At 41.0% G+C, this 23,487-nt stretch overlaps 1 protein-coding gene across 1 annotated transcript in view; it reads right to left on the bottom strand.

Moving 5' to 3' along the window:
* FAM171A1 (family with sequence similarity 171 member A1) overlaps positions 1–23,487 on the bottom strand; it is a 76,531-nt gene that overhangs the window by 34,173 nt on the left and 18,871 nt on the right. Inside the window, exon 2 of the mRNA XM_044425301.1 lies at positions 2,363–2,590. Within this exon, the coding sequence (XP_044281236.1) occupies positions 2,363–2,590 (228 nt within the window). The remainder of the gene's footprint in view (positions 1–2,362; positions 2,591–23,487) is intronic.

The following is a 23,487-nucleotide window of genomic DNA, read 5'->3' as shown; positions in this document are numbered from 1 at the left end:
AAATCTCCACAAACCTGGTTCTTTCCTCAAAAAAAATCAATATTAAAAGCAAGACATGCACTCTAAAGAACTCTATACAAAAGAAATATGAGACAATTTTTTACAAGGGGGGAATCTTGTCCCTTCATATACTAATGGCACCCTTGAGTCCTTTCCAGTCCCTCTACCAAAATTTTCATTAGCAGTGGAAGAAACAATATAGCTTTACATACATCAAGGAGAACCATGATAGCGGCATGGGATGGATCTTTGGATGTGGCTTCAAAGGCAACATTTCACCCCCTCGCAACTTGTGTAAGGACAGAATTGTGCACCTAGCATGATCTGTGGCCACATCTATGTACCCATTTGGGAGCCACGGCTCCAGCTGATGCATGGCTTTTGTTTTCAGGCACACCAGATGGGTCATTCTCAGAGTGATCTTTGCATCACAGAAATGAAGGTAGTGCTTCTTTTGCTTTTCTCTGTTTCCCTTCCCCTTCCAAGTTGACATTATTTTTCATTTTTGCATGTTGCATATTAAAATCTAATGTCATTGGGTTAGAACCAGATATATTCACTTAGAGTAGATCCCTTGAGATCTGCTGGATTCAGTTTCCACTGATATCAGAGGGTCCACTCTTAGTTTGGATCCAGCCCATTCTTAAACTACATGATTGTTTCAGTTTGTATTTAAAGGTAAGGGATAACAATGTTTTCAATCCTTCCCTATTTTTGCATTTGCCTAGTTTTTAAATGCTACGTTTCCTCACATTAAATTTTATTTAATCCTGTAAAGTCACTGCAGATTACAAGTGGCACAATACCTCCACTGTCAATAGTGAAATATAAGGAAGGGGGCCTATTTGTTCAGAAAAAATGAAAATGGTGAATTGTACCCTCTTTGTCCAAAATTAGATTTGGAGCCACTCTCCTTACAGGGCACAAACTGGGTGTACATAAAGGTGGAGTGGGGGGTCATATCTGACCCGCTGAAGTTCTCCAGAAGTCATTATCCCCCTCCACGAGCCCCATTCAATTTCTCCTGAATGGGGAAACTCCTGGGTGTTTTCTGCCTACACTTTTCTCCCTGTTCTAAAAGGTTGAGATGCATTTCCTAGTAAGTCACAGTAAATGCTTTAAGCTGAAAATACACTGGCATTTTCGGTGGGTGGGTCCCTGCCCTCTACAGTCTGTAAGAGCTTCCCCCAAGTGGGATTTGAACCCCTGTCAGCCTGAGCACCAACCCCTCTCGTATAATAGAGAAGGGATGCAGCAGTGAGCACGTGGGCCCTGCCCTGGAGCCCCTGTGTGTGTCCCCTCCAGGCGTAAAGCAGGGAGGTATGAAGGCAGATGCTGAACAGGAGAGCAGGACTTGAACCCTCCCTGTGACCAGCAGCCCCACGTCACCAGGGCTGCAGACGGCAGAAAGGATTCTAAGCGCCTTCCCCTGCTAACAGGAAAAGAGGTTGTGTGGGTAGGAAACATTCACTGTTTCCCCACTGCAAACAATGCAGCCCATTAAAAAATGAACTGACAAAGAAAGGAAGGTCATCGTGACTCAGTGAACAGCGTTTCCCCTAAGACAGGAGAACGGAATGGGCTGAAGAGCTTTCAGAAAGATATCAAGATAAGTAAGAAAAAAGACAGGGGTGCGCATCCTCAGCTTGGGGAACAAATCCAGCACCTGGGCTCCCCAGATGGCTCCACCCCATCCCTACCCGCAGCCTTGGTTTCTATCTCCCAACCACTGATCATTGGGTGGCTACCCATATTCAACTGTTTTTCCTGCATTCTGAATGTCTGAAATGCCTCTCCAAAGGCTTGGCTGCTGGCAGTCAGAACCCAAAGGGAAAGATGCTACGGTGTTAGGGCTTGCTTATTTTGCCTTTGGTTCTGCCCTCCACTGGAGTGGATCCCAAGAACTTTTCCATGGCAGTCCAATCCAATCTGAAGCAATCTGGTTGTGGTTCTCTACCCCGGAATACAGTGACACAAAACAGTCCTTAAATGACACTTTTTTAAACCAGGACAAGAAATCTTAGAGCTCCCCACTTTGACGTATAAGACCTTCTCGAGCGGGGGAGCTTGGTTAGAGTCGATCACTGCTAGGGGAACAGCACACTTGCCATGCCTCAAGGGACTGCCTTTATTGCTGTGTCATACAGCTATGACAAAATACTGGTCCTGAGATGAAGCTGGGGAAAACAGGCTCAGCTTAAGGTCTGGACATCTGTATTTTGTTCATGTTATAAAATCATTATAACAAGAAACGCCAAGTCGCTGCCATTGTTGTTTCAATGAACACACATATGCCATTTAGTACCCTCCCCCACCTTTAAAAGTAAAATCTTACCTCAGAACAAAAATAAAGATCTCTTACCAGGCAATCTTATCGGTTTCCAGGGTGCAGAGTTTGGCACATAGGCATGCTTAGTCGCAGTAACGATCAGGTGACTGCCCAGCTTATACTGAAACTTGATGAAGGCAGTGCCATCTGCTCCTGAGGTCCCAGAAGCGATGGGGATCTGGTTCGTAAAAATCTCGATAAAGGCTTCGGTGACAGGCTGATGTGTGCTGGCATCGCTTACGTGGACCTTCAGAGTCACTTCTGCAAGAAAAGCACTGCAGCTTAGCCCCAGGGCAGGACGGAACATTTCATGTTTACAAAAAACACAAAGCCTAGACAGGCCAAAGGCTAGCAGGGGCCCTACCCTGTGGTGGCACTGGATCTGCAGTCAGGATCCTGAGTCTGTCTGGGCTCTTCCTGCTGGAATGAAAGCCCCAGTGGAGTGAAGGCAGTTCCAGACTGAAACACTGGCTAGACGAACACTCAATTATACCCCCTCCCCAAAGGAGCTGTCTTTCTCCAGGGGTTCACGAGAGAGAGAGAGAGAGAGAGAGAGAGAGAGAGAGAGAGAGAGAGAGAGAGAGAGAATTTGCAACACTAAGTATCTTCCTGGCGCAGTGGCAAACACTCCATTCCAGGAGCTCATCCTGACAGCCCCCAGAGATAGGCTAGATCCTATAAAAACTCCCGTTCACCTGTAGCATACTTCCAGACTGCAACCATAATAGCTAAGGACTGAAGACTTTCTAACAGATAAAATGCTGTCATTATAAAGAGATTTTGATAAGTTAGTTTGTTCTGGTGCTTGAATAGCCTCCTCTGATCTGATGCCTTCCAGACATGTTGGCCTGAAACCACCACATGGACACTGGCAATGCTGGCTGGTGATGAAGGGTTTTTTTCGTCTTATACATCTGGAAGGCACTAGGTCAGGGAAAGCTCTTCTAGAAGCTGGTACCGTCTATAGATACGGTTAGATAATAAAGGTGCATTCTCATTTGAAATTCTTGAAGCTTTAAGGAACCATTGTGTAACCAGTATTCTTTGCTATGTTATTTATAACATCAGTCACGATTCAAAATTCACCCCAAGAATGAGTACTTGCTGTGCAGAATTCTCAGCCTCCTACACACACTTCATTCCCTAATAATACCACCATGGCAACAGCATATGATTTTTTAAAAATCAATGCAATAAAAATGCATAAAGCCAACACAACTTGCTATCTGCTATGTTCATGATCTCTGTATATTAGCACTGCTCCAAAAATTAACCTGGACACCTAATCTATACCCCTGGGTACCTCACTAAATCTCAATCAAATATATTTTAAAATCTGGTACTTATAGAATATCTGTTAGGCTTGGCAGCAACAAATGAGTTTACAGAACTCATTTCTGGAAGCATGAAGAACCCAAAACATCAACAAGAAAGTCATTTCAAGATACTGTAAGATGTGCTTGCAAAGGGATGTGAGGGCCTCACATTTTGGACTCACAACTAACAAGTGTAATGTCTGAAGCAAAACTATGGTGAACATGATTGTTAGTTGTGGAACATTGTCTTGAGAAAAATATTTGGGATAAGCTAAGCAGGAAGACACATGTCAGTTTAGACCAGCGGAGTCTAAAGGGCTGTTTTAATATATTCACTTTGTGTCCCCACGATGATTCAAACACCTTCTTTCCCCTCTTTTGAGCATTCTGAAAACTGTTTTAATTAATAAAGAAAACATATGTAATCCCACTTTTCCTACTTGCAATGCTGTGGGGTGGTGGAAACTATGGGACCTGGATTCACAGATTAGTGGGATGGCTAAAGGAAAACAATGCTGAGCTCAGACTAGCATTTGAACGAACCAAGAGCCTCGTTCCCTGATAAAGGTGCTCTGAAACCAGAGAGTTATTAAAAAACTAAGATTTATTTAACAAAGAATGGAAGAGGGCAGAGGATGGAAGTAAACAAACATTCAGATAAATAAACAATTTAGAGCAGGTCTCTAAGGAAACACACACTGGTAGTCCAATAGTTATATGGTCTAAAGATTATTTTTAGGTCATTTTTCTGGCTACATGGTTCATAACTCAACAGTAACAGTGTGTTCCAGTTACTGATAATTTGTTATGTATCCATATATCAGCCACACCCAACTTGATACCCTCCAGATGTTCTGGAGTACAATTCCCATCAGCTTCAATAACTGTAGCCAAATGTCACAGCTGATGAGAGTCATTGTTCAAAACATCTGGAAGGTGCCAATTAGGAAAGGCTGCATACATCTATCTATATAGCAATATATCACTATATAAGATACGTATTCATATATCTAAATATAGCAAGTATGAACGACTTGTAGCCCCCCATGTGCTGCGGCCTCACCATTGGTTATACTCACTAGGACTGACGTGAGGTAGGCCAAAAGACTGGGCAGGCTTCACGTCGCCCACCCTGATAAAAACGATGACACATGAAAGCCAACCTGTGATGTGGGCAATAACATCATGAAGGGCTGAGCCAGGTTCAATTGAGTGGCATGTCTGTCCGTCATTTCATTTGCAAGTCCAGGCTAGTTCAAAGGAATGCACTATAAGCCTTCTTTTATTGGTATGTCTGTCTTCCCCAATGGCTAAACATGTAAAAATACCACTTAGACAGCAGAGTATAATGGCGTGCTTCCCATGGCAGCCCACTAGATGTGCCTTGGAAGCCCACAAGCAGGAACTGGGTGTGAAGGCAACAGTCCTCTCCCATCATGCTTTCCCAGCGCATTGCCTCTGAAGATGGAGTCTCTGCACAGCCACAACAGCTGATAGCTACTGCAAATTACACCAAATTCTTGCTACCCATGACCATGTAGGTTACTGTTTGTGTTCCTCTGCTGATGCTCCTTGTCCCCTTATCTGAAACGAGCTAGTTTGATATGGGGTGGTAACAACTTTTCCAGTGTGGTACCCTCCATATTTGTTGGACCGCAGTCACAGCATTCCTAGCCAGCATGAGCATGGTCATGTCTGGAGGACAGCGAGTTGGAGAAGGATTATGAGATTAAGTGCACACTGCTATGAACACCTGGGTAGAAAAAAAAGTCCTACAACTCCCAGCATTCCCCAGGCATCACAGCTGGGTAAGGAATGTTGGGAATTGTAGACATTTTTGGTCTATGTAGAATTATGCCCTAGAACACTGGAGATTTTAATTCACACACTAAATACGCTTCAGAAATTCCTGTCAAATTGAAATGAGAGATATATATATATGGAAGAAATATGCAAATTAAGGAGGAACTTATTTCTGCTTTGCATTTTACAAGCTATAAAGCAATGTAAAATCTGTAAAGTAATATAAAAATGAGAAACCTAAGTTCTTAGATCTTAAAACTAGATAGGCCATGAGCCATTAGCATTTATTTTCCCTTTGATTTGATGATCCATTTAGAAGAACCAGTGTAGCAAGAAATAATGAGGCATGCAGGAAAAAGAGAGCAAGACAACAATAAAGGGAGGGTGAACATTATGGTTACTTACAAAAGGCTGTTCAGAAGCACAGATTCTTAAATTACACATTATAAACAGAAAGAAGAACCGTGTGAAATAGATCTACCATATTTGGAAGATGCCAGAATATTCCAAAGCCACAAACAACTGATAGAGACAGCTACGCAGATTTCAAATGAAAGGCGCAAACAGAGCTAGAAAATACTGTAGCTTGAACTAAAAGGAAGGGGAAATGATAAGCAAGGGATCTATGTTATAATGGTCTGCTCCTATTCACTCTCCTTTAAAGAAGATAGCATCACTGGCCCAATTAGCTGAAAGGGGCTGTAGTAAGTTTCATTCGATTGAGCTCAGGAAGCTCTTGGCTTGAGAAAAGAAGCTGCTGGAGAAACATGCTTTGGAATGCTGAAGCAGAAGAGCTAAAACGGGTCTATCCAAACTCCACTAGGGAGACACTTGGTAGATGTCTCCAGTGGGTGTCTCCATCCAGATGCTTCAGCTGAAAGCTTCCATGATCTGCCTGCCTGCACTACCAGCACTTTGTGCTTTACAGAGCCAGGCCCTGTACGTTAAGAACTCTCTGAGCTGCAGGACTGTCTGAAGATCTCACTGAGTGAAAAGGTGAGCTGACCTAGCAAACTAACAGAGAGGCACTAGGAAGCATTGTGACTAGTCCAGCAGCCCAAACAACTTGCTGCTTGCCTTAACTGGAACCTGACCTCCAGCCTGCCTGGTGCTACCGTTGCGCATTTAACTCTCTAGTTCTCCAAACACCAGTGTGGTTTGTGATTCCAGCCCATCTCCAACCACATCTCCTGCTGCTGGCTCATGTACTTTTTTGACTGGGTAACATCCCAAATGGACTGTGGAACTGCTGTGGACATAGTCTATCTAGACTCCAGCAAGGTCTTTGACAAAGTGCCCCACGCCATTACTAAACTAGCAAAAAGAAGCTAGACAGAGCAAGCCATTAAGGGGATCCACAATTGACTGCAAAATTGGACGCAAAAAGAGTGATCATAGGTGGCACATTCTCAAACCGTGGAACGATGACAAGTGGGGTGCCACAGGGTTCTGTCCCGGGACCGGTACTCTTCAACATTTTTATTCATGATTTAGATGAGAAAGTGCACGGAAAGATAATTAAATGTGCAGATGACACAAAGCTGGGTGGAACAGCAAATATTCTGGAAGTCACAGATAATAAGCTTGAATGCTGGGCAGAGAACAACATAATGAAATTCAATAGGGACAATGTGAAGTCCTCCACTTAGGAACAAGAAACCAAATGCATTGCTACAATATGAGGAATAATTAGCTCAACAATACTTCAAATGAGAAGGATTTTGGGGTTGTTGTAGATCACGAGCTATATATGAGCCAACAATGTGCAAAGGGGGCAAATATTATTTTGGGCTGCATTAAGAGAAGTATTTCTTCCAAAACAAGTGATGTACTAGTTTCCATGTACTCAGCACTAGTCAGATCTCACCTAGAGTACCGTGTCCAGTTCTGGGCACCTAGGTTTAAAGATTCAGAAAAGCTAGAAACTGTACCCTAGATATGTTCAGCCTCAGGAAGAGAAGACTGAGGGGGATATGATAGCAAGAGAAAGAACATGATCTCTTCTCATTCATTCCAGAGTGGAGCATATGGAATAATTGACTTAAGCTAAAAGAAACCAGATTTAGACTAGACACCAGGAAAAATTTCCTCACTGTCAGCAGTATGACAGTGGAACCTATTACCTGGGGAAGTTGTGGGCTCTCTCTCACTAGGGACATTCAGAAACATAGAAACATAGTGAGTCAGAAGGGGTATTCCAGGCCATCTAGTCTGACCTCCGGCACCAGCCAGCTCCGCTCACGACATGCCCATTTAAAAAGTGTCTGGACAGATCAGTAGGAAGGTGTAATTTTGTGCCCTGCAATAGCAGGGGGTTGGACCCAGTGGCCTTCTGGCCCTTTCCAACTCTGCTAGTCTATGATTCTATGGAATGTAGACCCCACAAGCTAAACCTCAAGAGTGACACTTGGCTTTGTAGCAGTAGAGCTGTGGTGGGTTTCTCCAGACTGTTTTCCAAAAGGGGTGGGCAGGAAGCTTCTTCCCATTCAGCTTTGGATTCCTCCCTACACCTTATGTGAAAAAGCAGAAGAACAATCCAAGGCTTGGAGTCTGCTTGTTTAACAGTCATGTTAAACCAGAATTCCTGGTTTGCTGGTGGCAATAAACCAGGAATCATAGAAACAGAATCATATTCAAATTTTCCTCATGGCCACATGGGAGCAGGATGCAGGTGCATAAACCTGATGCTTGGCTCACAGAGGCTTTTTCACATAGCGCTAAATCCCAGCTTTGCACCAATGTACAAACACAGTAATTCTAAGTGGTCAATTGCCCAAGCTGCCGCACTGTGGACGGAAACTGTGCACCTGCAAAATCTTTCTAAAGTCCCAGAGCTGTGTTGCTTTAAAGACCTTGTGGACTGCAAATAGCAAACCGTATTGCAGACCTGTGAGAGAGGAAACAGACACAGATGTAGGTCACATTTAGTGGTCGCACAAACTGCATATGCTCCTAACATTTACATTCCTTCTCCTTCAGCTCCTTGGCTAATTATACCCTACTTGTTTTTACAAGTTAGACAGCAAACCAAAACCACTAAGCTTTGGTCAAATATAGTTGCACAAGAATAACTCTCCTTTGCTATTTCTAAATTTGCTCTTACATGTAAAGAGAACAAGATAGCCATGGGTTATCATTTGGGAAAAGGCACAACATGGACATCCAAAATCTACAATCCTTTCTAATTGTTTTAAAAGTTAACCAAAGCCTATACTTGATTTAATAAATCCTCTTTGCTCCATCTGTCTGGCAAACCCAGATTTTCCTGTTTAAAACATGTCTCCCAAAGGGTGGGGGGCTGTCAGTGAGAATGTCCCAGAACAGCAACTTGAAATAGTTACTTGGCAAGCTGCTAGATTCGCTGGCTGCCAGAAAAACACTGGTGCATGGAGGATCAAGGCATTCACTTTCAGTTTAGGCCCAGAAAGTGTTTGGGTAGCAAATGTTCAACCTTATGGTTGCCTTAAGAGGTTCCAGGTGGGATCCTGATTTCTAAATATCTTTCTTTATTTGGAGAAACAGTGGCACAACTGTGACAAAAAGTCAGTTGATGCCTTTTCCTTAGCAAATGCTACTCTACTTCCCATGTTCCCTGGAATATCTCATTGCAGAATTTCCTTCAAACACTGATGCTATTCATTCATTCATTCATTCATTCATTCATTCATTCATTACAATTAATGTGGAAATTATTTACAATTTACCATTTCTACAATGAAATTACAATTCAATAATTTAAGCTTATGGTTTTGTACTCAAAATGTAAAGTCCTGAACCACTGGGGACTAAGTTGGGGGATCCCCTTAATCCATATGCCCATGCCTGATAGGTTCTTCTGATGTTGCTACATGGCCCTGAGGTTCAGTCCAGGAGAACTAGTAATAGAGCTTTTAGTATTACAGCAGCTGTCTTCTGGAAGGTACTCCCCATTGATAGCAAGACATGCACCCACCATTTTGACTTTTAGACCTACCTCTTTCATCAAGTAATGACACACCTCAACATGGAGAGGGAGAGAAACAAACACACAATACTGAGCAGCGGCAGAGAGACTAGAAATGGGGTGGCCAACCTTGGAACCACAAATCAGATTTGCTGAACTTCCAGAAAGGCTGGAAAGGGGAAAGTGTAAAAGCTTCACAGATGCCATTCAGAAATAGAGAGCAGGCACTTTAAAAATCAATTCCAAGTTTTTCTGGCATCTGTAATGCCTCTTTTCTCTTTATCACCAAGATCAGGCCTGGAGTCAGGGCTTGGCAAGACCAGGCAGCTACCAAGAGGAGCTTCACCCTGTTGAAGCTCAACGTTGCCAACCCCGGAGAGTCCTTCGGAGAGCCATTATGGAGACTGGAAAGGTGTCCCAGGAAACCTCTCCTCCCAGGGCATTTCACAGGAGTGGCTGCCTCTGTTCCAGAGCAGGGAAAAAGTAGAGCTCTGCAGGATAGGTGGCTCCAGAGACTACTTGCAGCACAGGCAATCTCAGAGGATGCCGTCACAGTTTCTACAATGCATGCAGAGTATGGATATATGAGGGGAGGAAGATGGAGGGAGAGGTGAATGGGGGGGGGGGTTGCAGTGAGTGGAATGGGAAGCGAGGGGTGTGATGACAGCAAGTAGAGGAAAGTGGAGGCGCCTTTGGCAGCACCAGGCCCAAGGATACTGGCCCAGGCCAAGTTCAAAGTCCTTTTTGGCCCTGACGTGTTTGGTGAGTTGCTTTGGGTGATTTGGATCCCATTGCATTGGATCCAAACAATGTTAATAGCAGTTAGTTCCCTTCAGAATCAGTGGAAGTAATGGTTAATGTTCACATTGATTACGAAGGAATCCAGCCCTTCAGTTATTTAGTGCGTTGTGCTACTGAAGTTCACCCATTGTTGGAAGAGGACAGAAGAGATCCAATGCACAGCAGGTCAGACTGGGCTTAAATGTCAAATGCTCTTGCTCAAAGAAAACAACCCAATCCTTATCTTGCATTCTCTGGTCTGTTATCATGTTCAATGAGCTGGTCTGAAGCAATCTGAAAACAAGAATCAGAGCTCTTGGTCCATCAAGAGCTCTTGACTCACTTCTATTTAAAAAGCTGCCACAAAACGACTATGCCCAGTATTCAGGGATGTGTTTCTTTTATTGTACTTAGATTCCTCCCTTCCTTCAAGAAACTCAAGATAATGATAAAAATAGAAATATAAAAACAATTTGGTTCTCTCCACCCCAATTTTTATTTCTGCAGAACAGAACACAAACTTGTTATATAAAACAGAGTGACTAATACTAACTCCCTTTTACCTTCAGGACTGAAAGCGGATTGAAGTCTGGGTTTCCTAGTCAATCCTAGTCCGACATTCTAACTAATGCATCATATTGGCAAACATAAGAAACCTGAACTGCCCAATTTCATGATGATAAAAGCACTAACAAAAGACAATGCCAACTGGAATGAACATATATCAGTGCATTTTATCAGCAAAAAGTACATTGACAGATGGAACATGTTGGGCATAATCTGAGTTGATCAAGTTGTATGTTAAAAATATTCCAAAAAAGTTAAAGAGCTAATTGCTACTCAAAATAAATAAAAGTTATTTCTATAAGTAACCTAGTGAACTCCTATATTAGATTGGAATGAAAATGCATTATATTTAGAATTTAGATCCATTGAAATCAGTGGGACACAGTTAAACCTGAACTAATTTATTTGAATAAAAGAGGCAGTTTGTGTTATGGCAAAGTCTATGGATGCTCAATCATTATGTGACTATGATGAACATGTAAATGGCCTTGGCTTTGTTCTTTCTTATACTATACCTTTCCAGATGTGTTTTATAGCACTTATTGCAGATTTGGTTTGACTGGTAGAGCTTGGGGAAATTTGCAATAATCAGCAAAGATTCTGACTGCCAACTGTTTAATGATAGCAGCAACAAAATGATTGCCACTTTCACTAAATAAAGCTACTGAAATTTACAAAGCTCAAGGTAACAAGGAGTAGATTGTTCAGGACTGTTAGCTCTGCTCAAAAGCAGATTTTTTAAAATGATAAGTACATGTCTTTTTGTACCAAACTCTGGTTGTTGCATTTCAAGGTTCTAGAAAAAGACGATTCCACAAGTTTGTCCACCCCTTTTTATCACATAATAACCATAAAAATTACTAGGTTGGAAATTGATACTTTGAACTTGACACATATTCAAATTATTATGTGGAATAAAAGAAAAAGGAATCCCAAAGCTAAATAAATAAATGCTGTATCTCTCATTACACTTTCTTGAAAGAAGGTTGAAAACTATAATAAAGCTACTGCATTTTTTTCAGAAATTAGGCATTAATTGCCTTTTTTTCTTGCATATTTACTGGTAATTCTATCAATTTCTAAAATGTTAAAAATGTTCATCAAGGCCAGTAGTGGCAAACCTATGGCACACATGCCACAGCGGGCCCGCAGAGCCCTCTCTGTCGGCACGCAAGCCAAGTCGCCCCAGCATTGCTCCAGCAGCCGAGCATTGGATAACAGTGTACATAGGGGCCATGCGCATGCTCAGACAGGAGTAGTGGTGCCAGGCAATGATGTCACAAGCCACAACTCATGAGCCGTTACTCGTCCGAGCCTTCGCATGGCCGGTCAGTGTGCTGCCAAGGAGAGAGAGAGAGACAGAGAGAATTTCTTGGACTGGTTGTGAGTTGTTATTTCTAAATGAAAACCTCAGTTTTCAGGTTTGATTGCAGTGTTGGCACTTTGCAAGAAATAAGTGGGTTTGAGTTGCAGTTTGGGCACTCGGTCTCTAAAAGGTTTGCCATCACTGGGTTAGGGTTAGGAAAATGAGGTGTCCTGGCATGATTGTGATGGTTGGAATGTGTTTAGAATGGGCAGAAATGATGAGCTGCACAGAAAAAGCTACTCAAGGGAGGCTTTTTCAAAATCGCCCTCTTTTCAATGGAACTTTAGCCCTGTATTAGGGTTAGGGAAGTGCACCAGGGTAGGGTTAGTGGTGGTGAACCTATGGCATGTCTGCCACGGCGGGCATGCAGAGTCCTCTCTGTCACCACATATGCTGAGTCACCCCAGCATCGCCCCAGCAGCCGAGCATCGGATAACAGCGCACATAGGGGCCATGCACATGCTCGGAAAGGAGTAGTGGTGCCAGGTGATGACGTCACGAGCCGCGACTCATTAGCTGCTACTTGTCCTATCTTTGGCATGGCCGGTCAGTGCACTGCCAAGGATATGCTTGGACTGGCTGTGAGTTGTTTTTTCTAAACTAAATCTTCAGTATTCAGGTTTGATTGCAGTGTTGGCACTTTATGATAAATAAGTGGGTTTTGGGTTGCAGTTTGGGCGCTTGGTCTCGGAAAGGTTCACCATCACTGATCTCGGCTGTTATAACTATTCGCTTCTAATTCGTGGAAGATTTTTGAATAAGACTTTCCCTTTTTTGCATTAATATTTAACAAGTAATCTGCACATGACTTTCTGTATTAGCTAAGTCATGTGTGTGTTAATTACTTAATAAAAGTAAAGCTGGGTCATAAGCTAGAGAAAGGATAGCAGGCATTGCCAGATCTCTTCTGATCTTTCTCCTTCTACAATGCTGATAGGAACAAAAAAGAAATGGTGAATTTAGTAAACTTTAGGAAATTAATTCTTAGACCAGTGATCATCTGATCCAGTACAGCAAGTTGGGGTTGCAATCCTATGCACACCTATCTGAAAGTAAGTCCTGGTGCATTCGGGGAGACTTACTTCTGAGTCTGCACAGGCATGAGTTGTGCTACAGGCAGGAATTGTTGAATTTTGTATCATCTCAGATTTTGGTATTTAAAACAAGTGAATGCAAGGAGGCTAAGTTCATTTCCTTTTTCCTCTCCTTCTGCCAGCAGGCAAAAATTACTTTATTCAAGAAAGTATTTGGCCTGTAGGTAGATGTACTGGGTTTGGTTCTCTTTTTATATAGTAACTGTTATGTTCCCACTGTATTTTAATATATTGTTTTAACCAATATTAGCAGACCCTGTAAGCCCCCTCTGTAATGTGGGGATAAAAAATAAATAAAATAAAACAAAATAATAAAACAAAACAACTTATGCTTATAACTGCATTTATGAATATTTTGCCACTAAAATACTTTAAGTTCATTTAAACAGATACACAGGCAGTGTGTGTGTGTGTGTGTGTGTGTGTATCATATAAAATGATAATACATAATAGAATTTGGATAATACTTAGAAATTTAAAAATGGCTCAATCAACATAGGAAACTTTCTTATACCACATGGCTGAACAACTTCTGGACTGCTAGATTATTTGACCTACTACTCCCATGATCCATCACCATGCTGGTGAGAGTTCTAGGCCTACTTGGAGTTGTAGCCCAGAGCATCGGGAAGGACACAAATATTCCACCAGGGAAGAGTGCCTGCCCATCTGGCTCAGTACTGTCTGCTCTGACTGGTAGCAGCTCCACAAGATCTTAGTCAGAGATGTGTCCCATCGCTTATAGCCTGATCTTTTTTAAACAGAGAAACCAGGAAGCTTTTGCTCTGTCATTAGCAATGGTTCCTTCCTTATAACTTTGAGATATTTATCCATTTATTTATACTTCCATTTATATGGTAGCTACTAACTTAGTTTCATGGTGGCTTAAAAACACATAAAATACATATATAAAGATAAAAACATATATGAAATAAAAATAAAAGTTTTCAGGATTTCAAACCTAACAATAATAGCCAAACAAAGCAGCGGTTCAGGGGCGGGCAAGATCAATTACTAAAAAAGTTATTAAAAAGAAATGTTTTCATCTGGTGTTGAAACTGTAATAGAGATGTCACCAGGCGAATGGCCCAAGGGAGGCTATTCAAGAGGCAGGGAGCAGCCACCAAGAAGACGCTTTGTCTATTTGTCATCCTCCTCATGAGATATGCTCATGTTCTTGTCCAGCTCCATATTTGCTCAAACCTGCAACCCCCAAGACAGTGAAAATGTTGACTGTGCCTATACAAGACTATCAATGGCTGCTTCAGCATCAGAAGCAGTGTGCCTCTCTAAACCAGTTGCTGAGGAAGACCAGCAGGGGGTGCTACTGCACTCACCCCTACTTGTGCACTTCCCATGTGGGCATTTGGTTGGCCCTTGTATGCACGGAACTACGCCTGTGGCCCAGTTCAGCCCGGCTCTTCCTATGTGTTGATGACTATTATGATGCCTCTTCTGACATACCCAGACATCACGAAAAACATCTGAAGCCCTCCTCTGAGACAAAGACAGTGGCAACAGGAGGGCTCCTTCTCAGTGGTTTTGTAGCCATGTTAAGACTACCCTTTACTCCAGGGATTTCATGGTGCCTAATGGCATTTGATGGGGCATTTACATTGCCTGACATGGCATTTTGTACAGAAATTATTTTAGCAGTTTAAACTTTTAAAAGTTTTATGTATTGGAATTGTATGTGGTATTTTATTATTGCACTTGTGGTGTTTATGACATGTGCTGAATCAACCCAGAGAGCTCCAGCTGCTAGGCAGAATAGAGATGAAATACATAAATAAAATATAGCATGTTGTGGACTACCGCTTAGATTCTACCTAGTTTTTGTACAAGAGGAAAGAGATACAGAAAGAACCAAACAGCCATAAAGTAAATGAAGCATCTTGGAGAATTAATTAACACCATGATTCCCTTTTGTAGCAATTTAACCATGAATCTACTCAGGACACACTCGCTGTTTCATTCATGTGGCACTCTAGATGTTCTCCAATTCCCATCAGCCCAAGTCAGCCTGGTTAATGGTGAACAAGGACAGGACTAGAAGTCCGTCAACATCTGGAGGGTCCTAGGTTTCAAAGCACTGATTGAATTTGTTGTGACTTAATGCCAGCTTATTTCTCCGTGACAATGATAGCCACTTCCTCTTTGACCACAAAGAATCCAGAGCAGGTAACACAAAGCACCTTATTTGGAACAAATTCTAATGATGCCAAGAAGATCCTCTTGAGTCATAAATGATCAAATTTGCATGGGAATCAGTCTGGAGCAGAAGCCTTTAAAAAGAAGTCACACCACAAAGTACCCTAATACAGGCAGTCCCTAAGTTATGAATGCCCGAGTTATGAACAATCAGTACTTATAAATGAACTGCCATAAAGCTTATTAATTTTTAAAATTACTGCAGAAAATCATCATCACCATAGAGAGGAAATGAAAGGGGAGAGAGGGAGAACTCCAAATCAGGCCTTCCTGCCTCACCCATCCAGAAAGGGAAATCTCTCCAGCATTTCCTTGCTCCAAAAAAGGGGCCTTGGTGAGTTGGGTGATGGTGGTTAGAGATATTTGTGGTTTTTTCACTTCCATTGGGGTCCTGCATCCATAATGGCTGCAAATGTGACGGGCCAACGACACATGACTCGGAGGCTGCCTGTACACCCGTGCACAGGTTAGCATGAAGCGAACCTAGTTTCTTTATTCATGTATTGAGCCTCACCTGTGTTTTCCCTACATATATGACAAACATATGTATACCTTTATGTTATTTCTTCACTCAGTGATGTTTATGCCTTCCTATTCAATGTAATTTGAAAATGTTAATTAAACTGCTGCACAGGCCCTTCCAGATAATTAATAGAGACATTAAATTACAGGACTAGTACAGAAAACCTCTTTAGCCATTACTATAATAAAATTCCTCCAGCATAACCTTGCCTCATTTAGAACAGCCATCATTTATGACTCCATCCAGTGTTCAGTGTCACACAGGCTTCCACTCTCCGTCCAGTCATTGCACCTGGGTGGCAAAGCCCTCAATGAACAAACATTGCAGGCTAACCAAGACAATATTTTCTAGACCAAAGGAACATGCTAACCAGGTCCTGCCCCAGATCATAACTAAGAAAAAAAAATATCTATATTCTCCTGCTTGGTCTGACAACTGGGTGGGAAATCAGTAGAGATTAAAATAATATTTGTTCACTGAAATGTAGCATTATTTGCTAAACCGAACCCACGTAGCTATGTAAGTCAAAATACTGAAAATGAATTGAATATTTGCCTATTAGCCTTTTTTGTCCTTTTCATAAAAAATTACATGACTGGAGAGGAACCATGGACTCAAATCTGAGTCATTCTCAGAGAATAATGCCAAAAGAGACAATTGCAGCTATGTGCCAAAAGTGGGGGGTGGGGGAGGGAGCCTGGATGGATGACATAAGAAACACTCACAATGGGTAAATATACCTAAGAGCAAAAAGCAAAAGGTTACAGAAATAGGGTCAGAATCCCGAACACAGCTTTTCAGCAACTGTCACAGAGTCAAAAATGGACAGCACAAAGAAATAGAATATAGGAAACAAAAAGAGGCAAAACAAGAGACCTCTTCCAAAAAAAATCAAAGAAATCAAAAGAGAAATCCTAGCTTAGATTAGGAATATGAAAGACCCACAGGGTAACATACTATCTGAACAGTCCAAATCCCAACAAATATGGAGAACAAAATAACAATGTTCAATATACATTCCTTTCCCAAAAAGGAGATGCTAAGGAATGCAGCAACTACAGGACCATTTATTATGTTTTTAACGTTGTTTACATTTTTATATTGCATTTTATGTGTTATAAACCACCCAAAAAACCTCTGGCTATAGAGATTAATTAAATGCATCAATAATTTTCCATGCAATCTTATATGGAGTGACAAATGCCTGGCATTCAAACTGAATTCTGAAGAAGATGATATCACAAATATATGCTGGCTACTGAAGTGCACCATTTTAACTTGTATCATGGACAAGAAGCTACTGTTAGGGCAGAATATGGAGTAACAGAATGGTTTCCTATAGCTGAAGGTGTGAGACAAGGATGCATTTTATTTCTCTGTCAGTTGAATAATATGATAAAGGATCTGTATCATAAGGAAAGCTGTATTAGGATCAGAGGAAGAAGTGAAAATTGGTGGAAGATATATCTATTATTTAACAGAAAAAGCAGCAGTGAATTGGAATGACTCCTGAAGAAAGTTAAAGAAGTGCAAATACAGGAATGCAGCTGAATACGATGGAAAGAAAAATCATGACTGCAGAAGAATTGATAAATTCTCCATGAATTCATGAAAAATTCATGAGTATGCTGACAACAATGAAGAAATTGAAACTATAAAAGATTTTGCATGCTTTGGCTCAATAATCAGTTCAGAGGGAGACTGCAGCCAAGAAATTAGAAGAATACTGAGAATTGGAAGGCAAGCAAGGAAAGAACTAGAGAAGCTCATCAAGTGAACAGATGTTTCTTTGGAGACTAATGCCAAGATCATCCAAACTATTCTATTCCTGATCATTATGTACGGGTGTGAAAGCTGGGCATTGATGAAAGCTGACAGGAAGCCAATGGATGTGTTCAAAACATGGTGCTACAGGAGAGCTTTGCGGATATCCTGAACTGACAAAAAGATGAACACATGAACCCTTGATCAAGTCAAGCCAGAACTTTCCCTAGAAGTGATAATGACAGAACTGAAATTGTCATACATTGGATACAAGCAAGATTCACTCAACTGGACAATTATGCTAAGGAAAGTCCAGGCAGAAGAAAAAGAGGCAGACCAGATAGGAGATGACTCGATTCCATAAAGGAAGCCACACCTTGAGTTTACAAGGGCTGAGCAGGGCTGTCAAGGAAAAAACACTTTGGAGGGAATTCATTTCTAGACTGGCATAATTTGGAAACTACTTGGATCTGGTCCTCCGCATCAGAGACATTCTCCCTGTTACTTCTCGGCATGTAGGCACATAACAGTCAGCCACTGCTGACTTAACCTGATTGACTGTGAATTAGCAGCATGCCCGTTTATTTAGTGCATTCATACCCAGACAGGGCAAGTTTTGCATTACATGTAAACCCGAGCTCATGCTTTCTTTCTCTCAAGCTAGACTGTTTCGTTATTGTCGGGTGACAATAAATGACAAGGTGGAATGAACAGGCTGTCTCACCAGTCTGCTGGTCATTCAGAGTAAACCATGAAAAGCCAGTGGTTTTAGCTTACTGATCTGTGCTAACACCCCCACTCTTACAAATTATGGTTAACAGTCATTGATTAAGTTCCATTTATTAACATGACAAATCCTGTTTTAAAGCCAACAGCATCTGTGGCCATTGCAATATCCTATGGCAACAAATTCCAAAAGTTAATTATGAATCTTCTGACATTTAGTTTCATTGGATGACCAAAAGTTCAATGTTTTGAGAGGCAAATTTTTCTCTGCACACCCGATGTGGCTCTATAAATCTCCATAATATTCTTTATCCATCCAGTTGCCTTTTTTCCAACTTAAATGCTCCCTATTACTTCTTCAAATCTTTTTTCATAACTGCAAGAACAAAATAAAATCAACTTAGCGGATACAGTTATAAATGCATTCCAGAAGTCAAATTCTGTCTTCTGTAACCATATTCTTAACCCAAATATTCAAGAAAAGATTGTTAGCATTTGCAATCTGATCAATAAATCTATTTGCTTATTAATAGACAGTACTCACTTATCTCAGATTGCTTCAATGACTGCACAGAATGCATTTACAATGGGTGAGTCATTCAACTAGAAAACAACTAGCATCTTTAATGCACCAGTTGAATTTCTGCTGAAAGTATTGCTCCTGAGAAAATATTATTGCTACTTATTCAATATCAAAAGGACAGTTTTTCGCTGAAATGCTTATAACACAAGCAACAGTAAAATAGAGATTGAATAGGGAGGATTACACGGTCATTTACTATACAGCAATTAACCAATTCCAGTTTGGCATATAGGGCAAGCACTCTCCCCTCCCACTCCCTATTGTCTGTGCTGGCTGGGAATTATGGGAGTTGCAGTCCAACATATTTGGAAGGCACCAGGTTGCAGAAGGCTGTAATAAAGAGACAAGCCTGAAACTAACGCTTTTGAATACTTTGATATACATATTTGTTCTAATCAAATATAGAATATTCCAGACTGAGAACTTCAGCTTGATAATGGTCTGTTCTCCAAGGAATAATAATGGAAGTGTTAATGTAATGCAGGAGAGCCAACGTGAAACAAGTTTTTGGGGAAGTCCAAACTATGCTTCCATTGAAAATGAAAGGTCACTTTTGTTTACTGATGTTTGGGGATTTGGGAGGGTTACAGTGCACACAGCGTCTGTATTGTACCAAGTAGCCCTGCTTCTTCTGAACAATATGGCCTGACACTAGGCTTCATTCTGATCAGATGCTGATGAGTTTTAGATCTCCAAAACTAAATGTGTTCATGTAGCTGCAGAATGAGGTCATTCTTACAGTGTAAAACTCCCAAAGGAGAGTCCAAAGCTGCTTTACTTGCTAAGCAAAATGAAGGGCAAGAGTAGATAAAAGAATTCCCTTGTGTTTTCTTTGAATCCAGCCCAACTCATTTTACAGATGTCAAAGAAAGCAAACAATAGAAAAAACAATTTGAAGCCATGTTCAAGCTTTCAAGTTGTATCCCCCCCCCCCCATCTTTAATTGTTACCAGTTTAAGGAGCAGTGATAGTTCTGTCTATGGTCAATTCCTCCACGGTCCACAAAAGAACCATCATCCAAAAGAAAAGGGAGAAATTGGCTATAATTTTTCTTATAAATGATCACCCACCTCTGCAATCCATGAAATGGAATGCTGCACTGACTAGTATTAAAATAGCTTAAATAGCAACTTACATAGTTTACTCCTTCTCCTTCTCTACAGATCTGTAGATACATACATAAAACACACACAAACACCCACAAGCATGTGCATAAACTCAGACACTCATCAACAGCTTGTGATTTAATCTACATAAGTTGAAAGCTGACAAGATGACAATCTCTTCTATTGTATTTTAGTAAGGTTTATATTATGCATTTTCAAAGCAGTATGTTTGCCTTCCAGGTCATAATTACACCTTCTGCAACCTGGTCCCTTCCAGATATGACAGAATATAACTCCCAACATCTTTACGAAAACCTAGAATCATACAAATGGGAAAAACTTAATTTGCTTAGAGGTTCTCACAAAAGAAAAAGAAGTTTGGGTATACAGCATATATCCACTGTGATCACCACTGGAGTTTGTCTAAGAAAAGAGTCGTAAGAACACTGTACCTTCTGAAACAAAGGATAATAGTGGGCTACCTTCCAAAATATTAAGCTTTCTACCACTGACATGCCTCCGGTTTAATCTCGATGTCTAAACTTTTTTCCTGTTACATGCATTGTGCACATGCTGCTTAAAACAGCAGCAAAGTGTTACTGTTGCTTTTAAGTTATAGTCAAAGGCTAGTATCTTTCTGGCAGTAACATCCCATTTGACTTTTTGCACTGAGGGAAGCTTCTGAATTAGAAAAAGAATCACAGATCTTCAAATGTTACGGAGTGGTCAGTGGTTAGCTAACCACAGTTTGTGGTCAGCTAGCCTCAGACAAACATACTAAGCCCTGGACCCCTACCAACCCTGGAGTTGTAGCCAGAGGAGACAATCCCTGCCCACTTTCCACAACTAGAAACACCTGGGATTTATTTTGATCAAGTGCTTCTGTAGCACCTGTAATGATTCCTAGCAGTGATCCAAATGATCGTCCACCTCTGTCTTGCCTCTATGGTTCTGGGATGAATAAGGAAAGCTGATGCATGCTACCCTACTTTTTAGCTTCTTGGGTACTCCAACCACCTACCAACTAGGAAAAGGGAGCATTAGCAATTAATACAGACTGGCTTTGGTCTAAAGTGATCCCTCCTTTGCCCTACCCAGCTCTGAGTAGATGGCAGGAAGAGAAGGCAGGTTTGGGCAGGTCTCTGTATTTGGCAGGTGCTTGGAGCTGAGCTTGTGCTGTGTTTTTTCAAGTAGAGACTTGGACCTGGTGGCCAAACATGTGTTGTGGGCCACCAAGGCCAAGGTATTTCTTAGCTAGTTAGGCAATGAGCGTGAAACAATAAATTAGGGCTAACATTTGCTTGGATGTAATAACAAAGCACAGTTCATATAAGCCAAGAGTCACAAGCCAGCTTTAAACATGGTTTCAGATAAGTTAAACTAAGGAAGCCATGACTTAGCATTATGTCCAAATACTGGTCTGGTCCATATGTCACAGCCACTAAGGTTTTATTTATTTGCAGCTGGGTTTTTAAAAAACAAAAACTGAGTTGTTATAAAGATATTAGCATGCTGCCCAGTAACGAAGGCACATAAACACTGTATACCAAGGTGCAATCACTGATCTATTTAGGGATACTAAATTACACTAACTGTGTAAATGGATGCACACATTTTTTAAACTTAGATTTAAATTCTATCTTGAAAGCTGAGCATTGTTTCACAAGACATTGAGCAAAAGCCAATGGTCTTGATTCTGCTTCAACAACAAATAGTAAGAAAAAAATCAAATTTATAACAGCTGAAATAATGTTGTATATACAGTGTTTTTAAGTAAGTAGTCAATGGATTTTTACATGGCAGAATATATATTGCACTTCCAAGCTGTAGATGTGGCAGAAAATGGATCCATTTAGTGATTTCTGCTCATGCATTTGTTTTAGTCACGCAAGTTTAGGCACAGAGAGAGCCAGGGGGTTGGTATGGTCCACCTGACAGATGTGGTGTGACAGAATTCAGCCATATCTTGACTGGCAACCTCCAAACAAGCGAAAGATGTAGATCCATTCAAATGTGCCTTCTAGCACTCTTTGCTGCTAGTGTAAGTACAGTATGTCAACTTCCATAACTAAACAGCCTAGTTGACAGAAATTTTTAAAAAGCAGTACAGTTTGTGAATGGCAAAGTGTCTACAAACTAAAAAGAAAAATTCCTCTAATTAAACCTTTCTACATGGTAAACAGTTCTATAGCAATTTAAGGTTCAGCCCACAAGCAGCATCAAAACATGTATCATTCCATTCAACAATCATGCTGACTTGGCCTGGTTACAGCTACTTACACAACTGATCCATAACAATTTTAAACTCTGCCATCATTATTATATGCTTTTAAAATGAACTTGCTTTATTTGTGCAATTATAATACAGTTATAATTTGTATTTGATTTTTATGTTCCATTAAACAGCACAAAATGGCAAAGTGAGGTATCAATTGCAGATCAGCTGTAGTACTGTAGTAGTCAAACATGCAGAAATAAGATACGGTACTGCTGATCTTGAATGAACCAGAAACAGATGGCGAACTGCTTCTCTGAATGATCTGTCATGGAAGAACAAAAATACCTGAACAAGGAACACCAGTATATTACGCGTAAGTAGCAAAGCACAGTGCCAGCCTTCCCCCTGACATGCTAACCTTCCATTTATATGAAGTGCACAATTGCACCTCCTGAAGGTTCTCATTCCATGCCATTGGGATCACCACTAAAATAGGCCATAGATGCAGCAAACTCAGAATTAGCTCAACTGGTCTGTCCCAAAATCATTAATATTTTGCTTTGGTAGTTACAATAAAAATTGAGTTCAGCATAAATCTAAATACTACTATTGCAGTGCTACTCTAAGTTACAGCACCATTAAAATCCATTGTTCTGCATAAAGCCACATAAGCCACACAGTAAATGCATTACAATAACTTGCAAGGTGAGTAATCTCAGCCCCCCAGGTCATTGGAGTCCTATCAACCCTAAATATTTGGCTGGGGCTCATTAGAGCTGGAGTCCAGCAACTGGAGTTCCCCATACTTGACCTTGGAGATTAATTTTGGTTATACACTTAAGGGTGTATGTGTGCATACACACGTGTGCTTGAACCAATTAATTTTAAAACCGCAATCTTGTTCATTCCCCGCCCTCCAAAAAACCATATCGAGATTCCAATGATATTGTGATGGGCTAAAACTGGCTCAGTGAATTTGACTGCACTTCCAAATATAGCACAAAACATGTGGATTGCTAAACTGCTAGTATAAGCACACCACGTCAACTTGCTTGACACTATAAGCCTGACAAAATGAAAGCCTGCATGGCATTTTCTCTAACATCTGGTTTATTGCTTAGCTTAAACCTCACCCCCACCCCAATTAGTACAATTTAT

The sequence above is a fragment of the Varanus komodoensis genome, unplaced genomic scaffold (assembly GCF_004798865.1).
Source record: "Varanus komodoensis strain SLA01 unplaced genomic scaffold, ASM479886v1 scaffold15, whole genome shotgun sequence".
Taxonomy (NCBI): Eukaryota; Metazoa; Chordata; class Lepidosauria; order Squamata; family Varanidae; genus Varanus; species Varanus komodoensis.
Note: the sequence above shows the minus strand (reverse complement) of the source record. Positions and strands in the feature narration are given on the sequence as shown.